Below are 25,212 nucleotides of genomic sequence, written 5' to 3'. Positions count from 1 at the left end.
AGGAGGACAGCAGGATATACTCTTTTAGACCGAAAAAGGAATGAAGAAATTTTAGAACAATTAGAAGTAGAGTCAGTAGAAGAAAAAATCAGCAGATACAAATTCAATTGGCTAGATCATGTAAGAAGAATGGAAAATTCAAGAATCCCAAAAATTATGATGCAGTATAAACCTAGAGGACATCGTCGACCAGGAAGACCTTTAAGAAGACTGCTAGATGGGGCCGAAACAGGTCTACAGAGGCCTAATTCGTGAAGGATGATGATGATGATGATGGTAATAATAATAATAATAATAGTAATAATAATTATAATAATAATAATAATAATAATAATAATAATAATATAATAGCAGTTGACTTGAAATATAAATGTCAACATATATGCCCAACTTAAGAGTTAGGCCACAAAAGGGAAACATGGTAGGAGGAGAGTTCGGTCCAGTGCTGTGGATTGAATTCGGCGTAGCTCAGTGGTCAGAGCGCTTGGTACGTAGAACCAAGGACCTGGGTTCGATCCCTGGCGCCGGAGCGAATTTTTCTCCTCAAATATTAAGTGATGTGAAGCCAAGTAGCAGCTACTGGGGGAGAGGATGGACTGTTTTTATATTCTGCAAAGGTTTACTTCCAAAATTTTAAGATGTATAGTATCCTTAAAGTTATCATTAAAGTGCACAAAGCTTCTTTCATACAGAAAGAGATTTGTGTTTCATATTTTTACTGTTTTACTGTCATTGCATTGCGATCTTAATATGTATCTGCTGTAGGTGAAAGAAATCTTCTTATAATTCATATTTCATGCAAAACTTGGCAAAAATTTAAATCAAATATACTTAAAATTCCTCATGTGCAGTGTAATTTAAATCTAAACACAATCAAAATAATGAGAAAATTTGGAAAACAAGGGGAAAATGGACTATCTATTCACAAGGTTTTATATTTAGCTAATAGATGGAAAACAAGGGGAAAATGGACTATCTATTCACAAGGTTTTATATTTAGCTAATAGATAAACTATTCAACGTTGTTTGCTTTTTTTCAATTCCTGGTGTGCTACAGAAAATTAAAATATAGTTTGAAATGGAAATAAGTGGTGTCAACACATCTTAATAACATTTTGACTGCACTATTGTAGAAAGCAAGCATTCACGAACACATGCAGAAATGGTTGAAAAGAAGATTGTACTTAGGATAGGATTACACAAGTATTTTTCATCCCATTATTTATGTGCAAAGTGTTTTACTCAAAATATATACATACACATATATACACACACACACACACACACACACACAAACAGGGTGGAAGTGAAAAATCCTACAGCTTTTCAGAGTAAATAGCTCATGTTGTATGTAACAAAAAAGTGTAATACCATCTTGGTGGAAAGTTCGTAATTCTCAGAAAAAAATGTTCAACACCTTATTCGGTAACTACTGCAAGTAGGATCGTAATTTTTGTCCATATCGATAGAAAATTTAGTAAAGAATCGTTTATTCCTCTGGCGTATTTCCACAGCGTGGATGGTTTTTGTGTGAATTCAATTTAAAAACCACTAATTCTAAGCCAATGAAAGATGTGAACAGGTTGCAACACTGCCAGTGAGGGAGATGTTCATCAAGGGCAGTCTTGTCAAGGTCACTCGTGACTACAAGAGGGTTGTGGCTTACATGGCAATTGTAGCAGCTGCCTCCTATAAAAAGAATTTACTACGAACTACAACCTTGGAATCCTTACAAAATGTTACAATGTTCTTACATTAAATGTTAAAGTGATACTATACATACAATCAGAGCTCAAAAATAGTTTACTCCGAAACTATAATATTAAACATGCTTACTGAAAATTATTTAATTACTTAATTACATAAAATTATATTCATTTTCCCCTTCACATAATGAATAATACATTCTAAACTATTCCTATTTTTAATATTTTGAAGTATGGAAAACAGGTTTATAAACATGCGATTTTTTAATTCATTCATTATTAGCACTACAGCCCATGAAGGGCCTGGGCTTCCTTAATCAGTAGAAACCATTCATCTCTATCTTGAGCCTGTTGTCTTCATCTCTTGCATCCAACTCTCCGCAGATCATCCTCCACATCCTGAAGCCACCTCAGCCTTGGTCTTCCTCTCTTCCTTAATCCTCCTGGGTGTCCATATAATGCCCGTTTAGGTAATCGGCCTTCTAGCATACGTTCAAGATGTCCCAACCATCTAAGTCTGCCTTTCTTAATGAAGGAAACTATACTCGGTTCTCCATACAGTTCCATTAGTTCTTTATTTGTTCTACTTCTAAACTGACCATTTTCAAAATGGAGACCATATATCTTTCTCAGGACTTCTCTTTCCCAAACTGCTAGCATATTTTCATTATTTATTGTTAAAACCCAAGCTTCGCTTGCATATGTAACCACTGGTCTTAGAATAGTTTTATAAATTATTTTCTTTGCAAATCTGGATAATGAACAGAGTTTAAAAAGTTTTCCAAGCCCAAACAGGCACCTATTACCGGCCATTATTCTTGTCTTTACTTCTGAGGATATATATCATTATTGTTTGTAATCATTGTACCTAAATATTTAAAACTTGTACAATTTTCAAAATTATGGTGATGAAAGACCACATTGTCCTGCTTCTGTACCTCTCTTCTGGATGTTTTCATATACTTGGTTTTTCTTTCATTTATTTCCAAACCAAGCTTTCTCGCTTCTTCCTCAAATTCTTGCCATGCGATTTTTTTAAATAAATGAAATTGAATTGTCTTACACTTCAAATACTGCACAAGAAAATGTCTACTTGTTCGTAAGTAAGTATTATACAACACGTAATTGTACTTAAAAAATCTTTCGGTATTCACAAATTATCAAGATTGTACTTTTTCTTCCAGCAGAAAACTTTATTATAACATTACAATAATGATACACCTTAAAAAAAAGTAAACTCAATCAATAGCAAAACAAATACAAAAAAATACAACCTATGCTTTTAGTATGTTTACTATGACAAGAGACTAGCAACCTAACTTTGAGCAATCGAACTCTCAGCTGACCTGTCAATCATCTGGCCACTGTAGAAAAGACGAATCATGGCTATGGCAAATGCGATATATGGCTCACTTTAACATGCCTGACCTAGGAAACAGACCTGAGTTTGTTGATCTCTTACATCTGTATTATGGAAAGGGAGAGGGGTGTGTTAGCGGTGATGTTGCCAGACTGCTGAAACTTCCAACTTAATTTTCTAATTAACCATGCATTTAATCACAAAACGTAATATAGATTTTCTATTTATGTAAATTTACCCTATCGTCCCTTTCAATCTGCAGGTTTCCACTCTATATAATTAAGCAAAAATGACAAATTCACAGCATGAACATATACCTATCATTCCCAGTAACAGAAGAGTTTGACATTTCAAATCTTCCTCTCCTACTGTAATTGTTATAGAAAACATTATGTACTTTCCTGCAAAATGATGTTATTCTAATACAGTCCTTTGAAAATATACCACCAATATTCCATGTTAAATAGTCTCAAAATCGAAACAAATGGTATACATTATCGGAGTAAGGAAGTTACATGTTACCAAATGAACAAACGCTGAGAAAAATTGACGATATAATTAAAGGCGAGGATACTTTGTGCTGGGACACTGACTGTAACATGTATATATTAAAATGCAGGTAAATAGCTACAATTGCATAAAGTTCACAAAATTATACTAAAAATTATTACTTTTAGGCCCAATTGTATAAAACTCCCTGACTAAAGATCAACTTTGATTGAAGATCGAAAAGTGAACCGAGTTCAGACACTTCTTCTATTGTATAAAACTTTTCTGCGATCAAATTACCTTGGTTCAAATGCAATCTAAGTTCACGTGAAAAGGATTTGGCAACATCGCATAAACAGGTGAAATATGTGATGCGCGGACCATGTCGTACAAGTTTGTTCAGTGTTGCCAATCTAGCGACTTTAACTCTTTTTCAATAACAATTTCTTTTAACTTTTGTATTGCTTAAATAGGGGTTTAGTGAACTTTTTAGCACCCCATAGTGACAAAATTTAATCTTTCTTTGTTGATTAATGAGAAATCTAGCGACTTTACAACTACTTTTTTGCCACTTTCTGTACACACTGTTGGAGACACTGGTTTATTTGTGCAATGTAAATAATGGCGGACAATAAGAAGAAGGTTGACTGTTCTCCAAATTGTCATCATGTTATGGTGTTTGATACTGCTAAACATAATAAAGCTTTATAAAATGACAAATTGAAAATTTATGAATGTACCTATCACATCCATTAATAATTAATGGTTGTTATAAACATAATATAATTATAGGTTATGTTATTTGATGCTGCTGAACACGATAGAGCCTTATAAAATATAAGATTGTTTGTGTATTAAGGCAAGAAATTGAAAAAAAAAATATATATATATATATATAAGTGTAACTACCATATCTATTAATATTAATAACAATGGTTATTCTATTTGCACAGTCTGCCACTCGTATATTTCAAACAGAAAAGAAACAACTAAACATGGATCATCTAACTTAATCGGAGAAATTTCTTCAGTCAAAGTTGACTTTAGTTTGAGACAAATTAATCTCAGATTAGACTTTATACACCACAAAATTCCAAGTTCAGCTAGAACAAGGATCAATTTAACCTCTGATCTAAGATTAAATGGTTTATACAATCGGCCCTTAATGTTTCAACTGCTATAAATTTAATACAAGAAAATATATAATTGCACTTTTATAATCTAAACTCACTAAAAGGGTATAATACAGACGTGGACAAATTGTTAACAAAATTGACGATTTTTATGATAATTCTGTTTACAAAATTTGACTTTTCAATTTAAACTACAGTTGACAATTTTGCATATTTCCATCATTACAGTAGACAGAAATATGCAAAAATGTCAACTGTAGTTTAAATTGAAGAGTCAAGTTTTGTAAAAATATATATAATAAAAATCTTCAATTTTGCTAATAATTTGTAAATTAGCAAAAATGTCAACTGCATTGAAGAGTCAAATTTTGTAAAAATATAAAACAAAAATCTTCAGTTTTGCTAATAATTTGGAAATATCCAAAATGTCAACTGTAGTCCAAATTGAAGAATCGAATTTTGTAAAAATATACAATAAAAACTTTCAGTTTTGCTAATAATTTGTCAATATGCAAAAATATCCAATGTAGTCCAAATTGAGGAGTTAAATTTTGAAAAATATACAATACAAATCTTCAATTTGGCTAATTATTTGGAAATACACAAAAATGTCAACTGTAGTCCAAATTGAAAATCATATTTTGTAAAAATATATAATAAAAATCTTCAATTTTGCTAATAATTTGTCCACGTCTGTATAAAAAGAGCACCTAAATATTTAACAATTCAAAGATATCAACGTAATAGTTCCACAGTGCTTGAAAAAGCATAGTCCAACAACTGTAACTGCAGTAAAGTCCACATTGAGTCAGCCAAAATTCAATATAAGAAGCAGAAAAAACATACATTTCAATTGTTTTCCGCAGGATTCTGCCACTGCAAGCTGAGTTTCTCATTATTGGACGGGTGTAGAGGGACACGGGCATCTTGAGCTTCTGGGAACCGTTCATGATAGCGCTCCAGGCGTAGATACTTTACAGTTACCAAATTGCCTGTAAACAGTTAAGTCAATTAGTGAGACTTAGTTCTATAGAAATAAACTATGAAATGGACAATAAAGAATGAAGACAGAAGGGTATGGATAACAATTTCATGGTTACATACCATATTTTCTCGAATACCCCAAGCAGTTTTCTTTTTTTTTCGAAATACAGTAGAACCTGATTATTATCCATCACCCTATTAACCGATCAGTGAATTATTCGATTTTATTTCTTTCGCTATCTTTTTCTGTACAGTATTGTACAGTACCTTACATTAGTACGTATTTTTCTAGGGTGTGTTATTACAAGCCTTTACCCTTACACAATACTGCTGCTACTGACAATAGGAGCAGTTACTTGTGAGTGTTTTACCAACTTGTAATATAGTCACTACTTGCTTTCAAAGAAAAGATCCCAAGAACTTCTGCACAATTCATATCAAACCCGTGCACCAATCAGTCCCTGTCCTACTATTCCAGTGGTCATACTGTGTAACTTCTATGCAAAACATCTTCTATGAGTGTCAAAAGAAAATGTGTTTGCTGATTATCGAAAAAAGTGCAAATAATTGAGCAGCTTGCAAAAAGGAAAACAGGGACTCATCTCGAATCAGAATGCAGTATTGACATTGCAACTAGGGTAGCCAACCCTCCTGTATTTCCCAGGATCTCCCATATTTAGCCCTAATTTTTAAGTCTCCCGACTCCCATATTTCCCCTCTCTTCAAGCCTTTTTCTCCCTTATTTTTGCATACTGTAAAAAATTTATTTGAAACATTTAATTTTTACGTGGTTGAAGGTGATTTATATGATTGAAAAAACATCTTGTTGTGGCATGTAACCAAGAAAAGTAAAAGTACCGAACTGTGATATGTAGTTTTATTAAATAATCCATATTTAATTATGTACTATTTTGATGATTTTACTGTATATTTTCGAAATTTTTAAATGTATATTTTATATTATTTTACTGCCTACTTCCTGAATGTGAAGTGCCTATTTGCCTATTTTAGCCAAAATATATGCCTGAACTTTCGGGCTCTAATGATCAGTTTCAATAGATATACCAGCTGATACATGTTCAGATGGAGACTCCGAATGTGATATAATGCAGCAAAAAACACAATGTATTATGATTTCAGATATTTCAACACTAAAACATCTTTTTCTACAGACACTGTTTGGAAAGCTGAAAAGAAACTGTCAAGTCGATTGGTATGGAATATTCCCTTGGTTAGAATAATAGCATACTAGTATGGAAAAAAAGATTGCGTGTTTTGCTTTCCATACAGATTTTTTTTATTCAACAGCACACTTGTCCCTACACTCAGCCGAACATGGTATAATACTTGAAGAAAAAGCTCTGGAAAAGGATTCAGTTTTCTGGAAACATGACAACAGCCCAGACACACAAAACTGCCCAGGTATCATGGGAATCATTCAAAGCCGTATAAGAAATGGGAGGGGAAGCTTTAGTATCCATCATAATTAGTGACATGCAGATCAAGTGAAAGAAAATAAACAATATTTGGCACTAATAGTTAAAGCTTTAAATACACAACATTACAAGGTACAACTGAAAGAGGCTATGATGAATCTATAAGCAGCGATAATAAGGGAATTTTATGGATAAATCGTGAAACAGCGAACGCCAATAGGGGAAGTTGTCCCCACCCTCACCACTTGGCACCTCGCTCGCCTGCTCTCTCTCTCTCTACTGTCTCTCTCTACTATCTGCCCCGCTTCAATGGATCACTGCCTACCGCCTCGCATGTATTTCATATTTTACAACACAACACAACAAAACCAAATTGATGTGGGATGCCCTTGATGTGCATTAGACAACGTTTGGATCTCGAACTAACACATACTTTGAATAAAACAACACTGATGGCTCACTGCCTACCACCTTGCACGTATTTCATATTTACGTTTCATATAAAAGTTTTTTCCTCGAACTAACACACTAACACTCGTTAACGTGCGTTAACACTTATGCCACCCCCGCAGTCAACCCCTACCCAGCTAAGTTCACAAGCTCGCCACTTTCTACCCACACTATTCGGTCATTGTCTCGAACATAAATAGATTCATTTTCCCTTCTACACCAACTCGCCTCGGTAGCCGAGAGGTCTAAAGCGTGACCAAAAAGCGTGCATGCGTGTGTTTCATTAGGAACATACACGGATCAAATCCTACCCTCTGCAAAGTCATAAAAAAAAAAAGAGAGACATCAAGCAAGGAAGAGAGAAGAAGAGGCTGGAGAGGGAGAGGGAGAGAGAGGGAGAGAGAGAGAGAGAGAGACAGGACGAAGTTCCTTTTTTGCTTCATAGATGCCGCATTCACTCTTTTTGTTCCACTTTCCTCCACTAGATGTCACCCCCACCCTAAACCCCCTATTTCCACTCTTTCCCGCTAGAGTGTGTGGTGAGCTTGTAGGGGAAAAGTGGAAAGGGGTCATGGGCGGAGCTTAGTGTTTGCTGTTTTACGATTTGCCCAATTTTATTAAACTTTTGTAACTTATGAGGAACTTGGATCCTCTACTATAATATTTTCGTTAGAAAAATCCTACAGTAAACAACAGCACATGATTCAAATAAGGCCTGATTGGTCGCAGCGTCATGCCACTGCTTCTTAGTATGTGATCCTACCCAGTGCTGTACATTCCATTCCATGTTCAAAACTTCCCATTAGTTATCAAAGTAGGCCTAACGTCACCACTATGCATTCGTTTGCTCAGGAAGCAGTACTTTCCAATTAATTAAATTATTTTAAAATTATGTATAAGACCACCTGCTGTTGGACAATGGTGTTACTTCTCTCTTATGTTTAAACACACACATTGAAAATGCAGAAGTCAGAACACTTGCTTACATGGACAACAAGATGAAAGTCAAATGACTCCACCTTATTAAAAAAACAGATTACCTTGATAGTATTCTTTGTATTCATCTGCTTTCATAGTAAATAAAAAATCTAATTGTTACATTAATTCTTTTACATAAGGTTATACATATGAGTCAAGTTACATGTTTTATTGTATTTACGAGCTAAATTCGAATTTTCTTTTAAAATAAATACAAGATTATGGTTCTCAGATACAGAACTATATTTTCCTGTGTCGTGTGAGTGTTTCAACTAGAAGTCAATCATAGGTATAACAGCCACATGCTTTTGTTTACATCAGAACTTTCTAACAGCAAAAAATATATAAAAGCAAGAATAGAAGATGAGAGTTAAAACAATAAGTATATACATCACGTTTCAAAATTAAATATAATTGCTAAATGTATCTAACAGAGCTATTTTTAAGCAGTCAGCCAGATCGGGCAGAACTACTCTAGTACTAACTTCCAACAGCGAAGTATTCCTAAAACCTGCACACTAATATAATGAGGAACATATACATACTCCAGTATATTTATTTGATCCAAAGCCTCCAATGTTACAAAAACAGTAATAGGGTCATTCCATAGTGACACATGTAACATTTTTTAAGTACCTAACTATGATCTTCACAGGATATTTAATTAAATACTTAGTAAATCATGAAAAAGACATTACTGTCTTTTAACATAAGCATTCCTAAACATAAACACAAATTCTTAATGAAAAGGAATAATTAATAATACAAAAAATATGAAGTATGGTATGGTATGACACACGAACATTTTCTTGCCACTAGATTTATTACCAAAATGGAAAATGTTCATATTATTGTGTCAAATGACATAAATGCATTCAGCTGTTTTCCAAACAATTAAGACACTTGTGTAGTACATGTAACTGCTAAATCACGAACTTTAAAAAAAATTAACAGTGCCATTAAGAAATAAAATATTGCAAATCTGTTGTGACACACGAACGTGACACACGAACATTTCTGTCATGTTGGTTACCTACTAATTGTTTTAAATGCACTATAAATACATCACTTCTTGTGAAAGACTTATACACTATGCCTACAGTCCTTATTATACAAAACAACACTAGATTTCACGAAAATACACTTTTAAATTTAAAATATCCACGGTTGTTTACAATCATATGTGGTGATATTTTCTGTGTAATGTCATGTGATAAATATACCAATATGTCAGCCATTTGTAGTTCTTCCCTTCCTTAGACATCACAGACACTTTAAATTCGTCGCCACCACAAGATTTTGTAACTTCACGTGTAGCCTATATTTGACGTCTTTTTTTTAAATGGTCATTTAATGACACTGTATCAACCACTAGGTTATTTAGTGTCAATGGGATTGGTGATAGCGAAATGGTATTTGGCGAGATGAGGTCGAGAATTCGTCATAGATTACCTGACATTCGCCTTATGGTTGGAGAAAATCTCGGAAAAAACCCAACCAAGTAATCAGCCCAACTTAAATTCTTGAAAATACTATCAAAAAATGTTCAAAATGTATTAATATTTATATCAATAGAAGAACTCATATAGATTTAAAAAAGCCTAACTTTTAGAATTGCTGAATGATACCTAGGTTAAGTTAATTAATGTCATTAAATACAACGATTTTAAATTAATATCAGAAATTTAGTACCATTTACATAATGTGCAAATAATTACACCAATTTATTTATACATAGGCCTGGTATGGTGGCTACCTATTTACGATATAAATGTACTGCATAAGCTTGCTTTTTATATGAAATAAATTAACATAAACCAATTTTTGTAGGTTTTTAATTCAAGGAATTAAAAAAAAAAAATATTTTATAGAACTTTAGGCATAAATTGTCTTATGCTAATTTTAGGCCTACACACTATATTTTTACAACAGCTGTTGTTTAGTCTGTCCAAAGACATGTGTGAACCTCACAAGTGATACCAAGAAGGCACCACTTATGAGGCAACTAGGCCAGGAGATAATGGGATAACGTGGCCAGTTCCTTTCCCCCTTACAACAGTTATGGAACACATATTTTCAAGAGTGTTTAACCTACAGTTTATGTACATTGAAAAAAAACGCACAGGTGCATGTGCACGCACACACAATTATCTAAATCAACAATAAGTATTTGAAATTCCACTACTAATTATGTTTAGACGTAAAGACTTCTAATAACAACAAAAATTGTAACTGGATTTTAAGATAAACCTTAGTGATACACGAACATAACATTTTTGTTCGTGTGTCACAGTCATTGTGTTACGTGTGTCACGTGTTTTTCTTGTAGAATACGTACATAAATCAAAATGTTGTCCATATAAGAAGTTGATTGTTATGTGATGTGTCTCACTTTTACATTTATGAAACATGAAAAAATGAAATGGTTTTGAAGAAATATAAACAAATGTCCATTTGAGCATGACACACGAACTCTCAACATTTCTTTATAATAATTGCAATCAAGCACGAAATAATCATTGTATTACAGTTTCTATGCATTGTAATTATTAACAAAGGTCCGCACTTCATTATTAATTGCATTTAACATACCGAAGTAATGATTTATTTGTCTTAAATGTGCATTCAAATATGTGATTTCTAGTAGATAATTTTGCGCTCTTAAACCACAGACTTCTTGGCGTTTTTTCTCCCACATACGTGTTGTTACACAATGAGTGTTATCAGATTCAAAAAATTCTGATCATAACGAAAAAAATGACATATAACAAGCAGAGATTCGTGAGATTTTTATTTTTCGTGAAAATGTCGCATTTTCGTGGAATGAGCCAATATACACAATAGTATAGGTCACTTGGTCATGCAGTATAATAATACAATATGACTGAAACCATTATGTCTTCTTATGAATATTTATTTATAGGTAATGTGCATTTTTTCACTTACATTGACCTTCCTATTTTTTGGTGTGTCCAACCTAGTGCCCCCCAATTTGAAAGTTCTGGTGCCACCACTGCTGCTGACTGACCCATATAGTCCAATCAGCTGCATGTCAATTATGATGACGCAATATCTGTTCAAGACCGTGTCAATGAACTCCTCCCAAAAATCGTTACTGAAGATGGGGCAGCACTAGCCTCAAAATACACATAACTCAAGATCAACTGCACCATGTTAAGCATTCAAGTAACTGTTTTTAACCATTTTGTAACTTTAATGGTATTTTACAATTAAATTATGAACACTGTATGAAAATTGACCATATTGTTTGATTTCATATTACTATTCATTTGTATAATTTCAGCTATAATAAGCTTTTCCTATAGGAACTCAACATACAATCACTCAGGTAATTTCTGGATATTTACGAGTTCCAGAAACATCGCAGTCCAGAAATATCTATTTATAATAAGGAAATACTGATATAGAAAAATGTCTGTGATTTTATAAGTAACAAAAGTTTCTTCCACACATCTGGAACCTATAGCTAAACACATATACCACAGCATACACATACGTCATAATTACCATTCCCATCAATTATAACACTAATAACAAGCTTACAGCCCTATTTGAGTATCCTACAAAGACATTTCGTTGGTTGTTATATGACTTTTTAACCCTTAATTAAAAAAAAAAAAAACTTCGACTCCTATACATGCATTCAAGTTTCTTTTCTGACCAATACCACAAATTGTAAGACCATTTCTACCATAGAGTACCCGATTTTACGTATTCTACCAAAATTACTGGACCAGTATCCTACAAGGCCGCACCTCTAGTCATAAAGCTATGACATGCATCTTTCCTTCTAAACAAAGCCATACAAAGAATTTTTATTACTCTTAAAAATAATGAAATTCAAGATCTCATTCCTTTTCCTTATCTTTTTCTTCTTTTCAGAAGTGTAAAAATAATCCAATATATGACTTGCTGTATACCTTACACAATTATGAAATGTTGAGATGGTTCCTCGTATAGGATAAGGAGATTTTCATTAGATTAATATTTCGTGTTAATATTCTCATATGGATAGTAAGTATGGGGCGTGTAAGTAAGTTTCAGAATGTGAGACGGAAGTAACAGGTGGACAGGAAGGTTGAAGCGAAGCTACGCGGACAGGAAACATGTGTCCAGGCGTGGAGTTGACTGATGAGGGAATGTATGGACTTTGCCTGCGGGTGGTCAGTAAGATGACGCCAAGCCAGGTTCCAAAAGAGATGATCTGGTATATGTCAGAGAATTGTCAGGACGCCGGAAGTAAGGGGATGTTCTAGTTAACGAACAATTTTTGAAGAACGCGTCTTAAGTGACGTAAGTGTAATCATGGCCAATCAGGATTCTTGATAGAGACACATGATATATAGATAGGAGGGCGAATTTGTATGTTTGGTGGTTGAAAGTACAGGATAGATTTGGCAGATAGACAGAAGGCAGATAGACAGTGTTCGGAGAGGTCGCACTCCACATATTCTTGGCAAACCTAACTCGGAAGTATAACAATTTACGGACTTAGAATTTTTTAGTGGGTGTAGTAAGAAGTCGTGTGTTGTATCATTATTATAAGCCTGAATTCTTTTCTCATCATTATTATTACATTCGGAATAAATTGTCATCAAGTTATCAACTCTCCGTTATATTACTGGTGTTTTATAGTACAAAATATATAATTACGTGAGCTCAGAAATTAGTCTACCAACTTGCGGGAAGTGAGAGCGAGATATTATACACTTGGACGCGCATTTCTGCTAATCTGAAACGAACACTTAATAATAATAAACGTTTTCATAGTTCTTACCAACAACTTCTGGTGTGCGCCTATGTCATTTCAATCTACGAGCATGTCTCCCAAACCCCATGTCCCGACCGTTTTTGCAGCTGACCTGGGAATCTCATACCTCTACCGGAGTAATCTCGAGGAGGCTGGCGCCCAAATTAATCAGTGTACGTAGTTAATTATTGACATCGACGTGCCATCCTTGAGATACTTTCCATATACGACGGAGCTGGCAGCCGAGGGCGACGACGACCGCTACAATGTCAAGATTGCATAGCAGCAACTTTTAAAAACAATTTAGTGGACATTGTGTTAACATTGAATAAATAATTATGTCTGCTGAACTGTCTGAGGATAAGTGTGTTCTTAGGTTTTACCGATTATATTACTGACCATGAGACACAATACAGAAAATAGCATACTTACTGTCAAACCACCAGCCATGAAGTGCTTGATAAGCTTTTCCAGCATCTTCTTGAGAGGCACATTTAAGATACACACACCCTTCTCGAGAGGCACGATCAGCAGAGATGTGTAAAGCCACTACACCTTCTTCACCGCACTTCTCTAATATTGCATCTTGTACCCTTACAGGCCATTCTTCACCATACTCCCTGAAAATAATCATAATTTTAAGTCATAATATAACGCGAAAATATATGACGAAGGTGTCTTGTAAAACAAAGGGAATAGTTAAAATAACATGCTACCAGATAAACACATCAATTTCCTTATTTTAAATACACTAAATGTCTCTTTTCCGACGTAGTTTGTTTCTACTGCTCTGCCCAAAGCAGAACAAAGTCATCAAAGTAGTCTCAGGGTAATGAGCGTGACTCATGATCCAAGATTGTGCTGGGACAATGATATGAATTTCACAACAGCCAATACCTGGTAGAGTATTCTCCAAGGTTTTTCCCAACATTAAAGTGAATGTCAGGTAATTCCATGGGGAATTCTCGGACTCACCTTGCCAAATATCATTTCGCTATCACCAATTCCAACAATCACAACTGCATAGTTTCTATAGCATCATTAATAACCAATTTAAAAAAATGATAAGTTCAACTTACTCAAAAAAGAAAACAAATGCTACACACTAAGCTAACTAAATCACAGGAAAGAATTAATAGAAACTTTATAAACATACACAATTATGACAATATCAAAATAAAATCCTCTTTCAGCATCTCTTAAAGAAATATTAAACGGAAGAGAATGGTAAAAAGAAGGGCTTATCCCATGCTTTTAAACTTTTTATATAAAAGACTATTCCCTGAGAACAGAAGCAGTGAGTTCAGCTCCTCTTCTTCAACACTAAGAATAACAAGGTTAGGTATATCCCAGAAAAAAAAAAAGCTCATGAATATACACACTAAATGGTGCCTTCTATCACATTTTGCAAAAAAGAAAAAAATTTTGATGGAAAAATGAGATAGGTCCTTCGTCCACCAAATTCTTCAATTATGTTCCATGATTTATATCACCACCAAGCTGCCATGGCAGCTCAGTGGCTAGAGCAATGGATTTATAATCCTGTGGCCCAGGATTCGATCCTGGGCATACCCCCGATTTATAACTTGTGTTGGGCAAGTTGATGGTCCAGGGAACACAGGGGGTTTCTCTGGGAGCTCACTTTCCTTGTGGCATCCTAACACATCTTCATCATCACTTCATCTCACTGCAGGCATTCCACAGACCAGCTTCCTATGGTGCACCCTCAGAAACAACTCTGTCGGTAAATTGGTCTACACAACTGACTTCATAAGGGTGAATGACGAACAGTCAAGATCCACCATTGGTTAAAAAGAAAAGTATCACCAATCAAACAGAAGTTGTTCCTTCTAAAACACTGAAGTGAGAGACTACTGCAATAATAAAGTTAAAATAATATCGCCTTAGTTGTTATTTATATTGACAAAGACGAAAATAGGAGATTAGATAGACAAAAAAAAAAAAAAAAAAAGAGCTGAAGAGAAAGAGGAGCAAAGAATGGTGACAGGAGAAATAAGAAAACTGTGAATAGATGAAGTGACAGAGAAAACAAACATTTTCTCCATAAATCACAAACAGCAAAGCACATTATCCAGAAAACTAGCACATTTTCGTTTGTACACTGGTTTAAATTGTGATTCCATGGTGCTCAGGCAGGATTCCTCAGGATACTTCCACATTTTCTCATTCCATCACCCAACAATTTCTCCATTCAGTATAATCCGTAACAGCAGCAAAAAGAAATATTTTGTTTTATTATTAATGGTGGGTACTTAACTGTTCGTCATTCACCCATATGAAGCCAGTTGTGTAGACCAATTTACCGACAGATGCTTCCCAAGGATGCACCATAGGAGGCTAGTCTATGCTACATCCACGATGAGATGAGATGAGATGAGATGAGATGAGATGAGATGAGATGAGATGAGATGAGATGGAGACTTATTGGAATGCTACCAGAGGAAACCCCTGTGCTACCTGGACCATGGGCTTGCACAACAAAAGATGAGAAAATCACACCATCACTGTTATGTGCAATTAAAATGAGATGTCAATAATGGTAAAAATTAACACACCCATAAAGAATATTCAAGGTCATGGACAATGTAGATTTTTGTTAGATTCTGTGCATGCATGTGTGTGTGTGTATGTGTGAGTGAGTGAGTGCGTCTGTTTTTCCATCTCTGCCTGTCTGTCCAGCTCTTTTTCTTTTACTTGCCTGCCCATTCCAGTCCATCATCATCATCCTCATCAAACTTCTCCTCCTCCTGTGTTAGTCCTAGAAGAACCATTATAAACTGAGAAAGGAATTTTCATGTCATCTTTTCATGGGATGGCCTGGTGAGCATTTTCAATTTGGACAATACTTCATTATTGCCTTAAAGAACCTGGACAAATCCATTCTCATGACATCCTCTTTCCATCTCTGCTGATATCTGGAGATGCAGTCCGAGACTGGTGATATATTAAGTTCCTGTAGCACATCTACATTTTCTCCCAGTCCCATTTCGTGTAGTCAGCTGTTAAGTGCACGAGTCTCAACTAGCAAGCTGTTAACCTGGCTTTGTCTCTCTTCTGAAGGGTCCATGTTTCGTTCCCGTAACACAAGACTAATCTAGCCATTATTTTACAAAGAGGAATTCGAGTTGATTTTTGTATTAATGATAATTTCAAAATTATATTAACGATGCCAATGAACTGATCGAATTTCAAAATGTTCTCTGGTAAATCTAAATTTTTGAGCAAATGCTAACTTATAATCTAAATAAGTAAGTCCATTAAGTCATTCTAGTATTTTGTTGTTTAGACACTTGGGACCACGATAAAAATTAAATTTCTGTACATCTGACGAGGTAATAAGACATGATGTAACTCAGAATTCCTAACATCATGAACATTTTGTCATACTGCAAATTAACCCAGATCTGCCTGTTGTCCTTTTAAAAGACAGTAGTCAATGTTTTAAATTTCCCTCTCTACATTTGTTTTTTCACAGGTGTCACTATTATTGGTCTTAATTAGAGGCTTGCTAGGTGTGGTAACGTGAGTTCTGGTCATTGTTGAGTTTGAAGTGTGGACGTGAGAGTGATTTGTTTACTTTAGCTATGGCATCCGAAACATAAGTTGTTACAGATCCATTGACTCCTAACAAACATAAATATTAAATCACACCATAATACTTTTGAGATATCTATTCATTGCGATATTACAATGACGAGAACTTAGTGTCCTTTTAAAAGGACAATAGGAATATCACCATACATTTTAAAATCATGTCTCTTTTTCAAATTTTAGTGGATTTTCCCTGTATGAAATGCTATCTATGTTTAAAAATGATGCTATGGGTGAAATTTCATCCGAAATACAGACATATTGCTATAATATCACCTACAAATGCCACTGAAGACATAACAGACGAGGATTCAGGGAATGAACGTGATGTAACACCTAATAATCTACCTAGTTCACAGCTTACAGCAGGAGCAGAAATATTTCAGCATAGCCTTTTTGAAGAGAAGTGAGAGGGGTTTGCGCTGCATCAAGAGAACCAAAGTGTTGATGAGGCAATGGTACCATACTTTGATAGGCATGAATGTAAACAGTTAATCCGCGGTAAATCTATCAGGTATGGGTACAAGTTTTGGGTGGGTGCTACTTCAAATGGCAATGTAGTGTGATTGGGCCCTTACCAAGGAGCAAACACAGGCATTCTTGATGAAGATAAATCGTTTGGTCACAGCCCAACTGTGATACAAAAAAAATTTTTCAATATTTTGCAGCAAACAGTTGGATAGTTTCCATTTCATTTATTTTTTGACAATCTCTTTACTACCGTACCTCTGCTTGAAGAAATGCATAGGAGAAATTTAAAGGTAACTGGAACAATAAGGTAAAACTGAACTTCCAAGTGCCCTCCCATGAAAAAAGGATAAAACAAAAATGAAACCCCATGGCTACTTTGAATCAAAAGTCACACAAGAAAGTAAATTATTGTTACAAAATGGAATGATAATAATATTGTTGCGGTTGCAGTAGAGCCTCTGCATCATGTAATAAGAATTTCTTGCAAGAAGAAGAAAAGAATTTCAGTTATACAGCACCATAAAAATTTATACATACAACAAAGGCATGGGGGTGGTGTTGATCACAGTGACCAAAATATTAGTCTTTACCGCATATCAATTAGAGGGAAAAATGGTACTAATCCACTAACTGCAAGTACGATTGAAATTGCGGAACAAAATTCATGGCAGATTCACAAATACAATGGAGGTAAACTTGATCATTTGACCTATTGTCGAAGGGTTGGTTGCTTTGCCTCTTCTCGAGTTTGCCACAAGAAAGTGGCCAGGATTTGTAAGAAGTGTAATGCAGCTCTACATGTTAAGTGTTTCTCTAAATACAACACCAAAATGAACTAATTTTGTGATCGTGTTGCAAGGATATCATGTTGTAAGGAAATTCTTTGTTTCAAATTTTCTAAAATGCTGTGTATGTAAGTCAAGTATACTTACTTACAAATGGCTTTTAAGAAACTCGGAGGTTCAATGCCACCCTCACATAAACCCGCCATCGGTCCCTATACTGTGCAAGATTAATCGAGTCTCTATCATCATATCCCACTTCCCTCAAATCCATTTTAATATTATCTCCCATCTATGCCTTGGCCTCCCCAAAGGTCTTTTTCCTTCCGGTCTCCCAACTAACACTCTATATGCATTTCTGGATTCGCCCATACGTGTTACATGCCCTTCCCATCTCAAACGTATGGATTTAACGTTCCTAATTATGTCAGGTGAAGAATACAATGCGTGCAGTTCTGCATTGTGTAACTTTCTCCATTCTCCTGTAACTTCATCCCTCTTAGCCCTGGATATTTTCCTAAGATACTTATTCTCAAACACCCTTAATCTCTGTTCTACTCTCAAAGTGAGAGTCCAAGTCTCACAACCATACAGAACAACCGGTAATATAACTGTTACAAAAATATATAAAATGAATGTAGTCACAATAAATCTTCAGAATAATATTAGTAATAATAATAAAATAACAATATAACAATAGTAGTAATAATAATAATAATAATAATAATAATAACAACAATAATTGTAAATTAATGACATTGTTTCATTTAATATAAGCATAGTATACAATTCTTCCTCAAAATGTATGTAGAGTTGTCCATTGTCCTTTTAAAAAGGACACCTGTTTCTAGCTCAACTATTTACAACAAGAATGTTTCGACACCATACATGTACTTCAATGATATACTGGATTAAATGTGATTTTTAAAATACACAAAAATTGCAAAAAAGAATATTTTAGGCATATCTGGGTTAACTAAATACTTTAATAATAATTTTGAAGGAAACTTACATATCTAAGTCAAACATATGTCTTATCTTGAGGCAAGGTGTTGGGGAACAGGGCAGAGAGTTTGGGCTTCCAGTCATCGTATCAAATGCCTGTCCTTGCCAAACTTTGTTGTTACGACGAGGTGATGTCTGTTCTGACAAACCACTGAAAACATCAAACACAAGTGGATAGGACTTTTATTTGCTGTTACAATTTTACACTCATTCATGAAAATAATTTTTAGTTATAAAATACAGAAACAATTAAAAGGGGGGAAAAAACAGGGCATAATTTGCAACTGATTATTTGTAACATTTAGCAAAACTATCAAATACAACACAAATTTAAGATTTTTATTTCATACTCAAATGCATAACATTTCCACATAATAAATAACAAATTTGTTATAAAATTTGACTTTATTATACTACAATCTTACTACAGTATTTTTCTGATTCATGTGGAAAAGATGCCACATTAATTGAGGCGTTCACCAGAAAAAAGGCCTATAGATCTTTGGGCCCTTTTCCAGGAGACCATGTAAATGGAAAGCCTATTGACGTGTTATGCCTATAAAATTTTAAGTCAATAGGTTTGATATTGTGCATATGACAACATTTCTCAGCGTACGGTACCACCTTATGACCTGTGGATCTCGCGCGCTCATAATTAGCAATAACCTTGGCTTGTTCTCGGCTGATCATTCAGTGCGTAAGCTATACAGTGAGACAGCGCTTTATTGTGACATCTCTGTGACTCTCTGCTGTGTCAATATGGATGTAGAAGATGGTGAAAAAATTAAGTAGAGGAAGAGTGAAGATCTGAAATTAAATAGAGAGAATGTGAAAATAGGAAGATGAAACGGAGACGTGGTAAAAATTACACAACATCGAAAGGAGTTAACTTTGAAGGTAAATCCTTTCGTTCTGTAAATTCTTGTTCCCATAAAAAATGTTTCAATGATTTTAATACTGAAGAACAAAATGACTTACATTCAACTTTCTATAGTGGGCAGGAGAAGGCATTACAAGATGCTTTCTTATCAAGTTGCATGTCAAAAAGGGAGGTACAATTCCAAAGAAATGTGACAGAGGATCCAGAAGTACTGCAGGAGCATACTTGGATGTACAGTCTCAGCAAACAAGGGATTAAACAATGTCAATGTGTGTGCAGGGAAATGACTATTCAGTTATTTCAGATTTCTACGGAAAGACTAAGGGTAATTCAAGAGAAAGTAATACCGAATGAGTCACTTGAGGATAAAAGGCGTGCATATGAATAGGCCATTAAAAATAACAAAAAATGTTTGGGACTTGCAGCATGCACATTTAAGTTCAATTTCACACTGACAAAGTCACTATTGCCAACAATAGTCAAATAAGAATTACTTTGAAAAATCACACCTAAATGTTAAAATGCTTTTTGAGCTTTTCAAAAATATTTTCAGGGAAAAACAGGAAAGAAACTTGAAATGAAATATGAAATTTACTACCAATACTTCAGAGAAAACTGCAAATTTGCTGTCCAAAACCAAAAATCTGATGTTTGGATAATAATAATAATAATAATAATAATAATAATAATAATAATAATAATAATAATAATAATAATGAAAGAACATTTGACCCCTACTAACGTTTCTTTACAAAATATATCTCTTAAATCAATATTTTTTGCGATGACTATAAAATATTTATAATTGAGGGGCTTGCCGGAAGAAAGGCGGATAGACCTATAAGCCCTTCTTCAGGAAAATGGTTTAAAATGTAGTGAATAATTCGCAAATTATAGTAGCGAAATTTTGTTTTGATTGTACTGTACATACCTGCAGGGCAGGGCTGCTTGCATGCGCGATTTAGTCAGTCAGTCTACAAGTAGAGCTAGTGCTGCGCGTTACCGCATACTGTACTGTGTGTGTTTTCTCTTGGTAGAGACTAAGCAAATATATAGGCCTATAGTTCAATTTAGTCAGTCCAGTTGTTTCCTTTGACTACTTTTTATCTTCATTATTGTCCTTGCTTTAAGAGTAAACAAACTTATGAAACTCATAGATTCAGACAGAAATATTTTATGTTCTATAAAGAGATTTGTTACAATATTCAGATTTTTGGGCTTATTGTTATCAGGATTATACAAAGAATAAATTTTATTTATTTATATTCACACAAAATGGAGATTTTCTTTTACTGTTATATTCAGAGATTTTACTTTGCGTACTTATTGCCTACTCAGTATATCTGAAATAATGTAAATTACTTTAGAAGTAGATAATAAATGTCATAAAATGTATCTTCGTTTCAATTCCATGTGAAATTTAAATCTGAAATCTACATTAAATCCCCTAAGCATATAATTATATGGATAAAGGGCGTATAGACCGAAGTTTTATATGGTACAAATATAAGGAAATTTAATAATATAAATTGCCTAAATGCTACAAAACATTTATACTCGCTAAGATTTTTAATTTAATGTATAATTTTGTTCACTATCTATATAACATTTTATTTAGGCGCGTTTTAAAATCTTAGATTGCCTGTATCTCAATTCACCGTATTGACGTATACGCCCTTTTTCCAGCAAACCCCTCAATTATTATTGTTCTAACTGTACTGTATTTCTGAACTGTAATGAACATATACACAGACATATGGCAATAAAATTATAGAGCATTTATCGTGGCTAATCTAAATGATAATTAATTAAAAATTTGTTGGCATTCTTCATTCTACCTAAAAAAGAATCTATAACATATCCACAAAAATATATTTTGGATTAACAAATTAAGGGACTCTTGTAGTAATCATGGAAGTGTATAGGTGAAAGCTTTTTCAGCAAGAGAGACTATCATTGTAAACACAAATGCTTTATATTTCTTTTGAGAGTGTAATAAAAACTTCAAATAATGTAAATATTTCGAAACCCACTTCTTGACTATGGGCCTCTTTTCTGGAGAACGCCTCAATTAGTTCATTACAGGAAACTCACAATATACAAGTTCAACTTCATTAGAATGTTCAAATTAATATTCCTGAAATTATCAAGAAAAATTATTTGCCAAAATTGTTATAGTTTAGCTATCATTTACTAAGACTTCATGGAATACACATTTCATTCATCACAGAACTGATTACATACAGACATTTCAAGAATTTTCCTCTCACTGCTTCATTCACTAATTTATATGACATCACTATGTATGATGTAATAAATTCTTTTGTTATAGATAAACGATGCAATATAAGAACATTAATTCACCTCGGGTTCCGTGATGCACTAGAAGGAAGCCAACGCCATACTGCGACTGATTCTCCTGAAATATTCTGCATTTCATGACGAACACGAGAGTCGTTCTTTTTTAACCATTCTACAGCTCTATTCCAATACCTTGCCTTTTCTATGGAAATAGAACAATGCATTATAAAAAACACTGTATTAAAATAGATAAGTATGTATTATTCTTAACACAAATAGCAACAAACATATAGCAAATAGCACATTATTTAGCAGTTGGACTGCAGTTTCTGTAACTTGAAAATTTTCGGTTAAGAAGAGCCAATACCAACCGAAATCCGTATTTTTATATTTTCTACATTATTCTAATTTTGTTTTTATTGAGTTCAAAGGGCGAAGAAAGGCCTTAAAGAATTAAAAGCAGAATATCCATTTCGCAAAGAGTCGACAGTTCTAGAAGTATGAACCTGCTACGAATGCATCAGTGTTGGCAACCCAATGAAGAAAGAATAATTTGTGTTTATATGTATCTTGCTAAACACTGTATCTGGAACATGATCATAAATAATCCTAGATGTGATTTAGGCTGTGATTATATTTTCTTCAGCGATTACCCTCTCACTTATGTCCATCACGTAACAGAGAGTTTATAAAATATAAAAACACATTTGTCCACATGGGTGCACAAACACATTTACACTGCATTCTTATTGCATACCAACATAATTATGTAGTAGTACTGCTTTGGTTTAGTTTGGTTAGATTTGATTATGCTAGGTAAGGTTTGATTTAGAACTTAGATCAGTGTTCCTGTTTTACTTGTATTTTGAGGGTATTTGTTTTCAACACAAGAAATAATGTCGTAGGTTATGATATGTTAAGAACATATTACAGCTTTCTATTCACCAATGCTCATATTTTATTTAATTCTGAAGACATTTGGCTTCAGTGCATGCAGTATCTTAATTTTCACAAGATCAGACGAGGTTAGTGCATTTGGCTGAGATACATAACCTCATTCTGCTAATAGCATTTATAATCCGTAGCCCATGTGTTGACATATGAAGTTATATCCTAGGGTAGATTAGAGCTTTAGATGAAAGTCTACATTTCATATACAGAGAGTATCAAAAATACTTTTACAAACTTTGGGGGCAGGTTCCTCACACCAAAACAAGAAACTAAGTCCATTATAAATATATGTCCGAAAATCCTTCGTTTTTTAATTATTAATGAAAGTTTACATTCAACACAGTTCGAGGTACAATCCATCAACTGAAGTTAGTAACCAACCAGATAGTGATGTGTTGCCATGGAGACTTGTTTACATTTTGTCATTTCTGTACATTTGTGGTTAGTTTATCTTCAACATTGTGATGTGTTGCCATGGAGACTTGTTTACATCTGTCATTTGTGTACGCTCATGCTCAGAAATGGCCGGAAAATATAAACAGATCACTTGCGTTCCAAGCTTACTGTTTGAGATAGAACATGCTCACAGTTATGCTCATAAGTAAACATGGCAGATGCAGTGGTGGACAGTAGGAAAGGAGTTAGTCTTTGAAGAGGTACTGTTCACTACTGAGTTTACTTATCAGCATAAAAGTGCGGGTGTTCTGTCTCAAACAGTAAGCTTGAAGCACAAATGATTTGTTTCCATTTTCCGGCCATTTCTGAGCATGAAGGTACACAAATAACAAATGTAAACAAGTCTCCATGGCAACACATCAACTTTAGTTGATGGATTGTACCTCAAACAGCGTTGAACGCAAACTTTCATTAATAACTAAAAAACAAAGGATTTTCCGACGTATGTTTATATGGACTTTGTTTCTTGTTTTGGTATGAGGAACTCGTCCCCAAAATTTGTAAAAGTATTTTTGATACACCTGTATAAATATGTCCAGCATCTCAAAAAGGCCATATTCAATAATGTCCTTCATTAAAATGTCCCCACTGTAAAAAGGTCCACTTAAATAAAATACCAATTGAACAATATGTCCACATACAATAAAAGGAAGATGCCTAAAAGAAAACAAATGAAAATATTGGAAAAATTGAAGAATTTTATTTACAGTGAAACCTCTCCTTACGGACACCCCCAAGATATGGACACTCCTCATATACGGACAAATTTTTATGCCCCAACTGAAAAATATAGAAATAATGATAAATTCAACTTCGTTTACAGACACTCTCAGGCACAGACATGGACAGCTGTTTGACAGTTCAAAAGTTTGCTTTACCTCCTGACTATGGACAGAACTTGGATTTCAAGATCTAATGTGTTACAAAAATGAAAAATTTACTTTTGAGAACTTTAAAGAAATTCCTTAACATGCAAGAAGACAATACCATTAGTTGGAAGCGGGTGAAATTCCTTAACATGAAAGAAGACAAGGGTCTCGCAGGCTACCACTAGCCCAGCAGGCTACTCCTTGTTAGCTGGAAGCGGATGGATAAACAAAGTCATAAAATTTTATTTAAAGCGTGAAGGGATATATTCATTCATTCATAGTACTGCAAACCCAACATTTTCCAGTCTTTTCTATTTTTCTGCCTTTCTCTTTTTCTCCACATATGAGACAGATTGCTTATAGATTGGGAAGCCTCTCTCCCAATAAAGGACACTTCCCAGATGCGGAAAGATTGTTATGTCCCTTCGATGTCCGTAAATGAGAGGTTTCACTGTAAATTAATATATTTACAAATTCCATTTAGATTTCTACTGTTTATCATTATTCAGAACATCATCTTGAGGACTGCGATGGAGCTTGAGATGGTAAAGTGTGATTTACACAGTACTGGTTTTATT

At 34.2% G+C, this 25,212-nt stretch overlaps 1 protein-coding gene across 1 annotated transcript in view; it reads right to left on the bottom strand.

Annotated features, from left to right (window-relative positions):
* MAN1 (LEM domain-containing inner nuclear membrane protein MAN1) overlaps positions 1 to 25,212 on the bottom strand; it is a 68,279-nt gene that overhangs the window by 5,900 nt on the left and 37,167 nt on the right. Inside the window, exons 8-11 of the mRNA XM_069837558.1 lie at positions 22,422 to 22,560; positions 19,185 to 19,328; positions 13,740 to 13,927; positions 5,535 to 5,680 (exon numbers count right to left, since the gene is read on the bottom strand). Coding sequence (XP_069693659.1) covers positions 5,538 to 5,680; positions 13,740 to 13,927; positions 19,185 to 19,328; positions 22,422 to 22,560 — 614 coding nt within the window. The 3' untranslated portion in view covers positions 5,535 to 5,537. The remainder of the gene's footprint in view (positions 1 to 5,534; positions 5,681 to 13,739; positions 13,928 to 19,184; positions 19,329 to 22,421; positions 22,561 to 25,212) is intronic.

This window comes from Periplaneta americana, chromosome 10 (genome assembly GCF_040183065.1).
Source record: "Periplaneta americana isolate PAMFEO1 chromosome 10, P.americana_PAMFEO1_priV1, whole genome shotgun sequence".
Classification (NCBI taxonomy): Eukaryota; Metazoa; Arthropoda; class Insecta; order Blattodea; family Blattidae; genus Periplaneta; species Periplaneta americana.
This window is presented reverse-complemented; position numbering and strand designations above follow the sequence as displayed.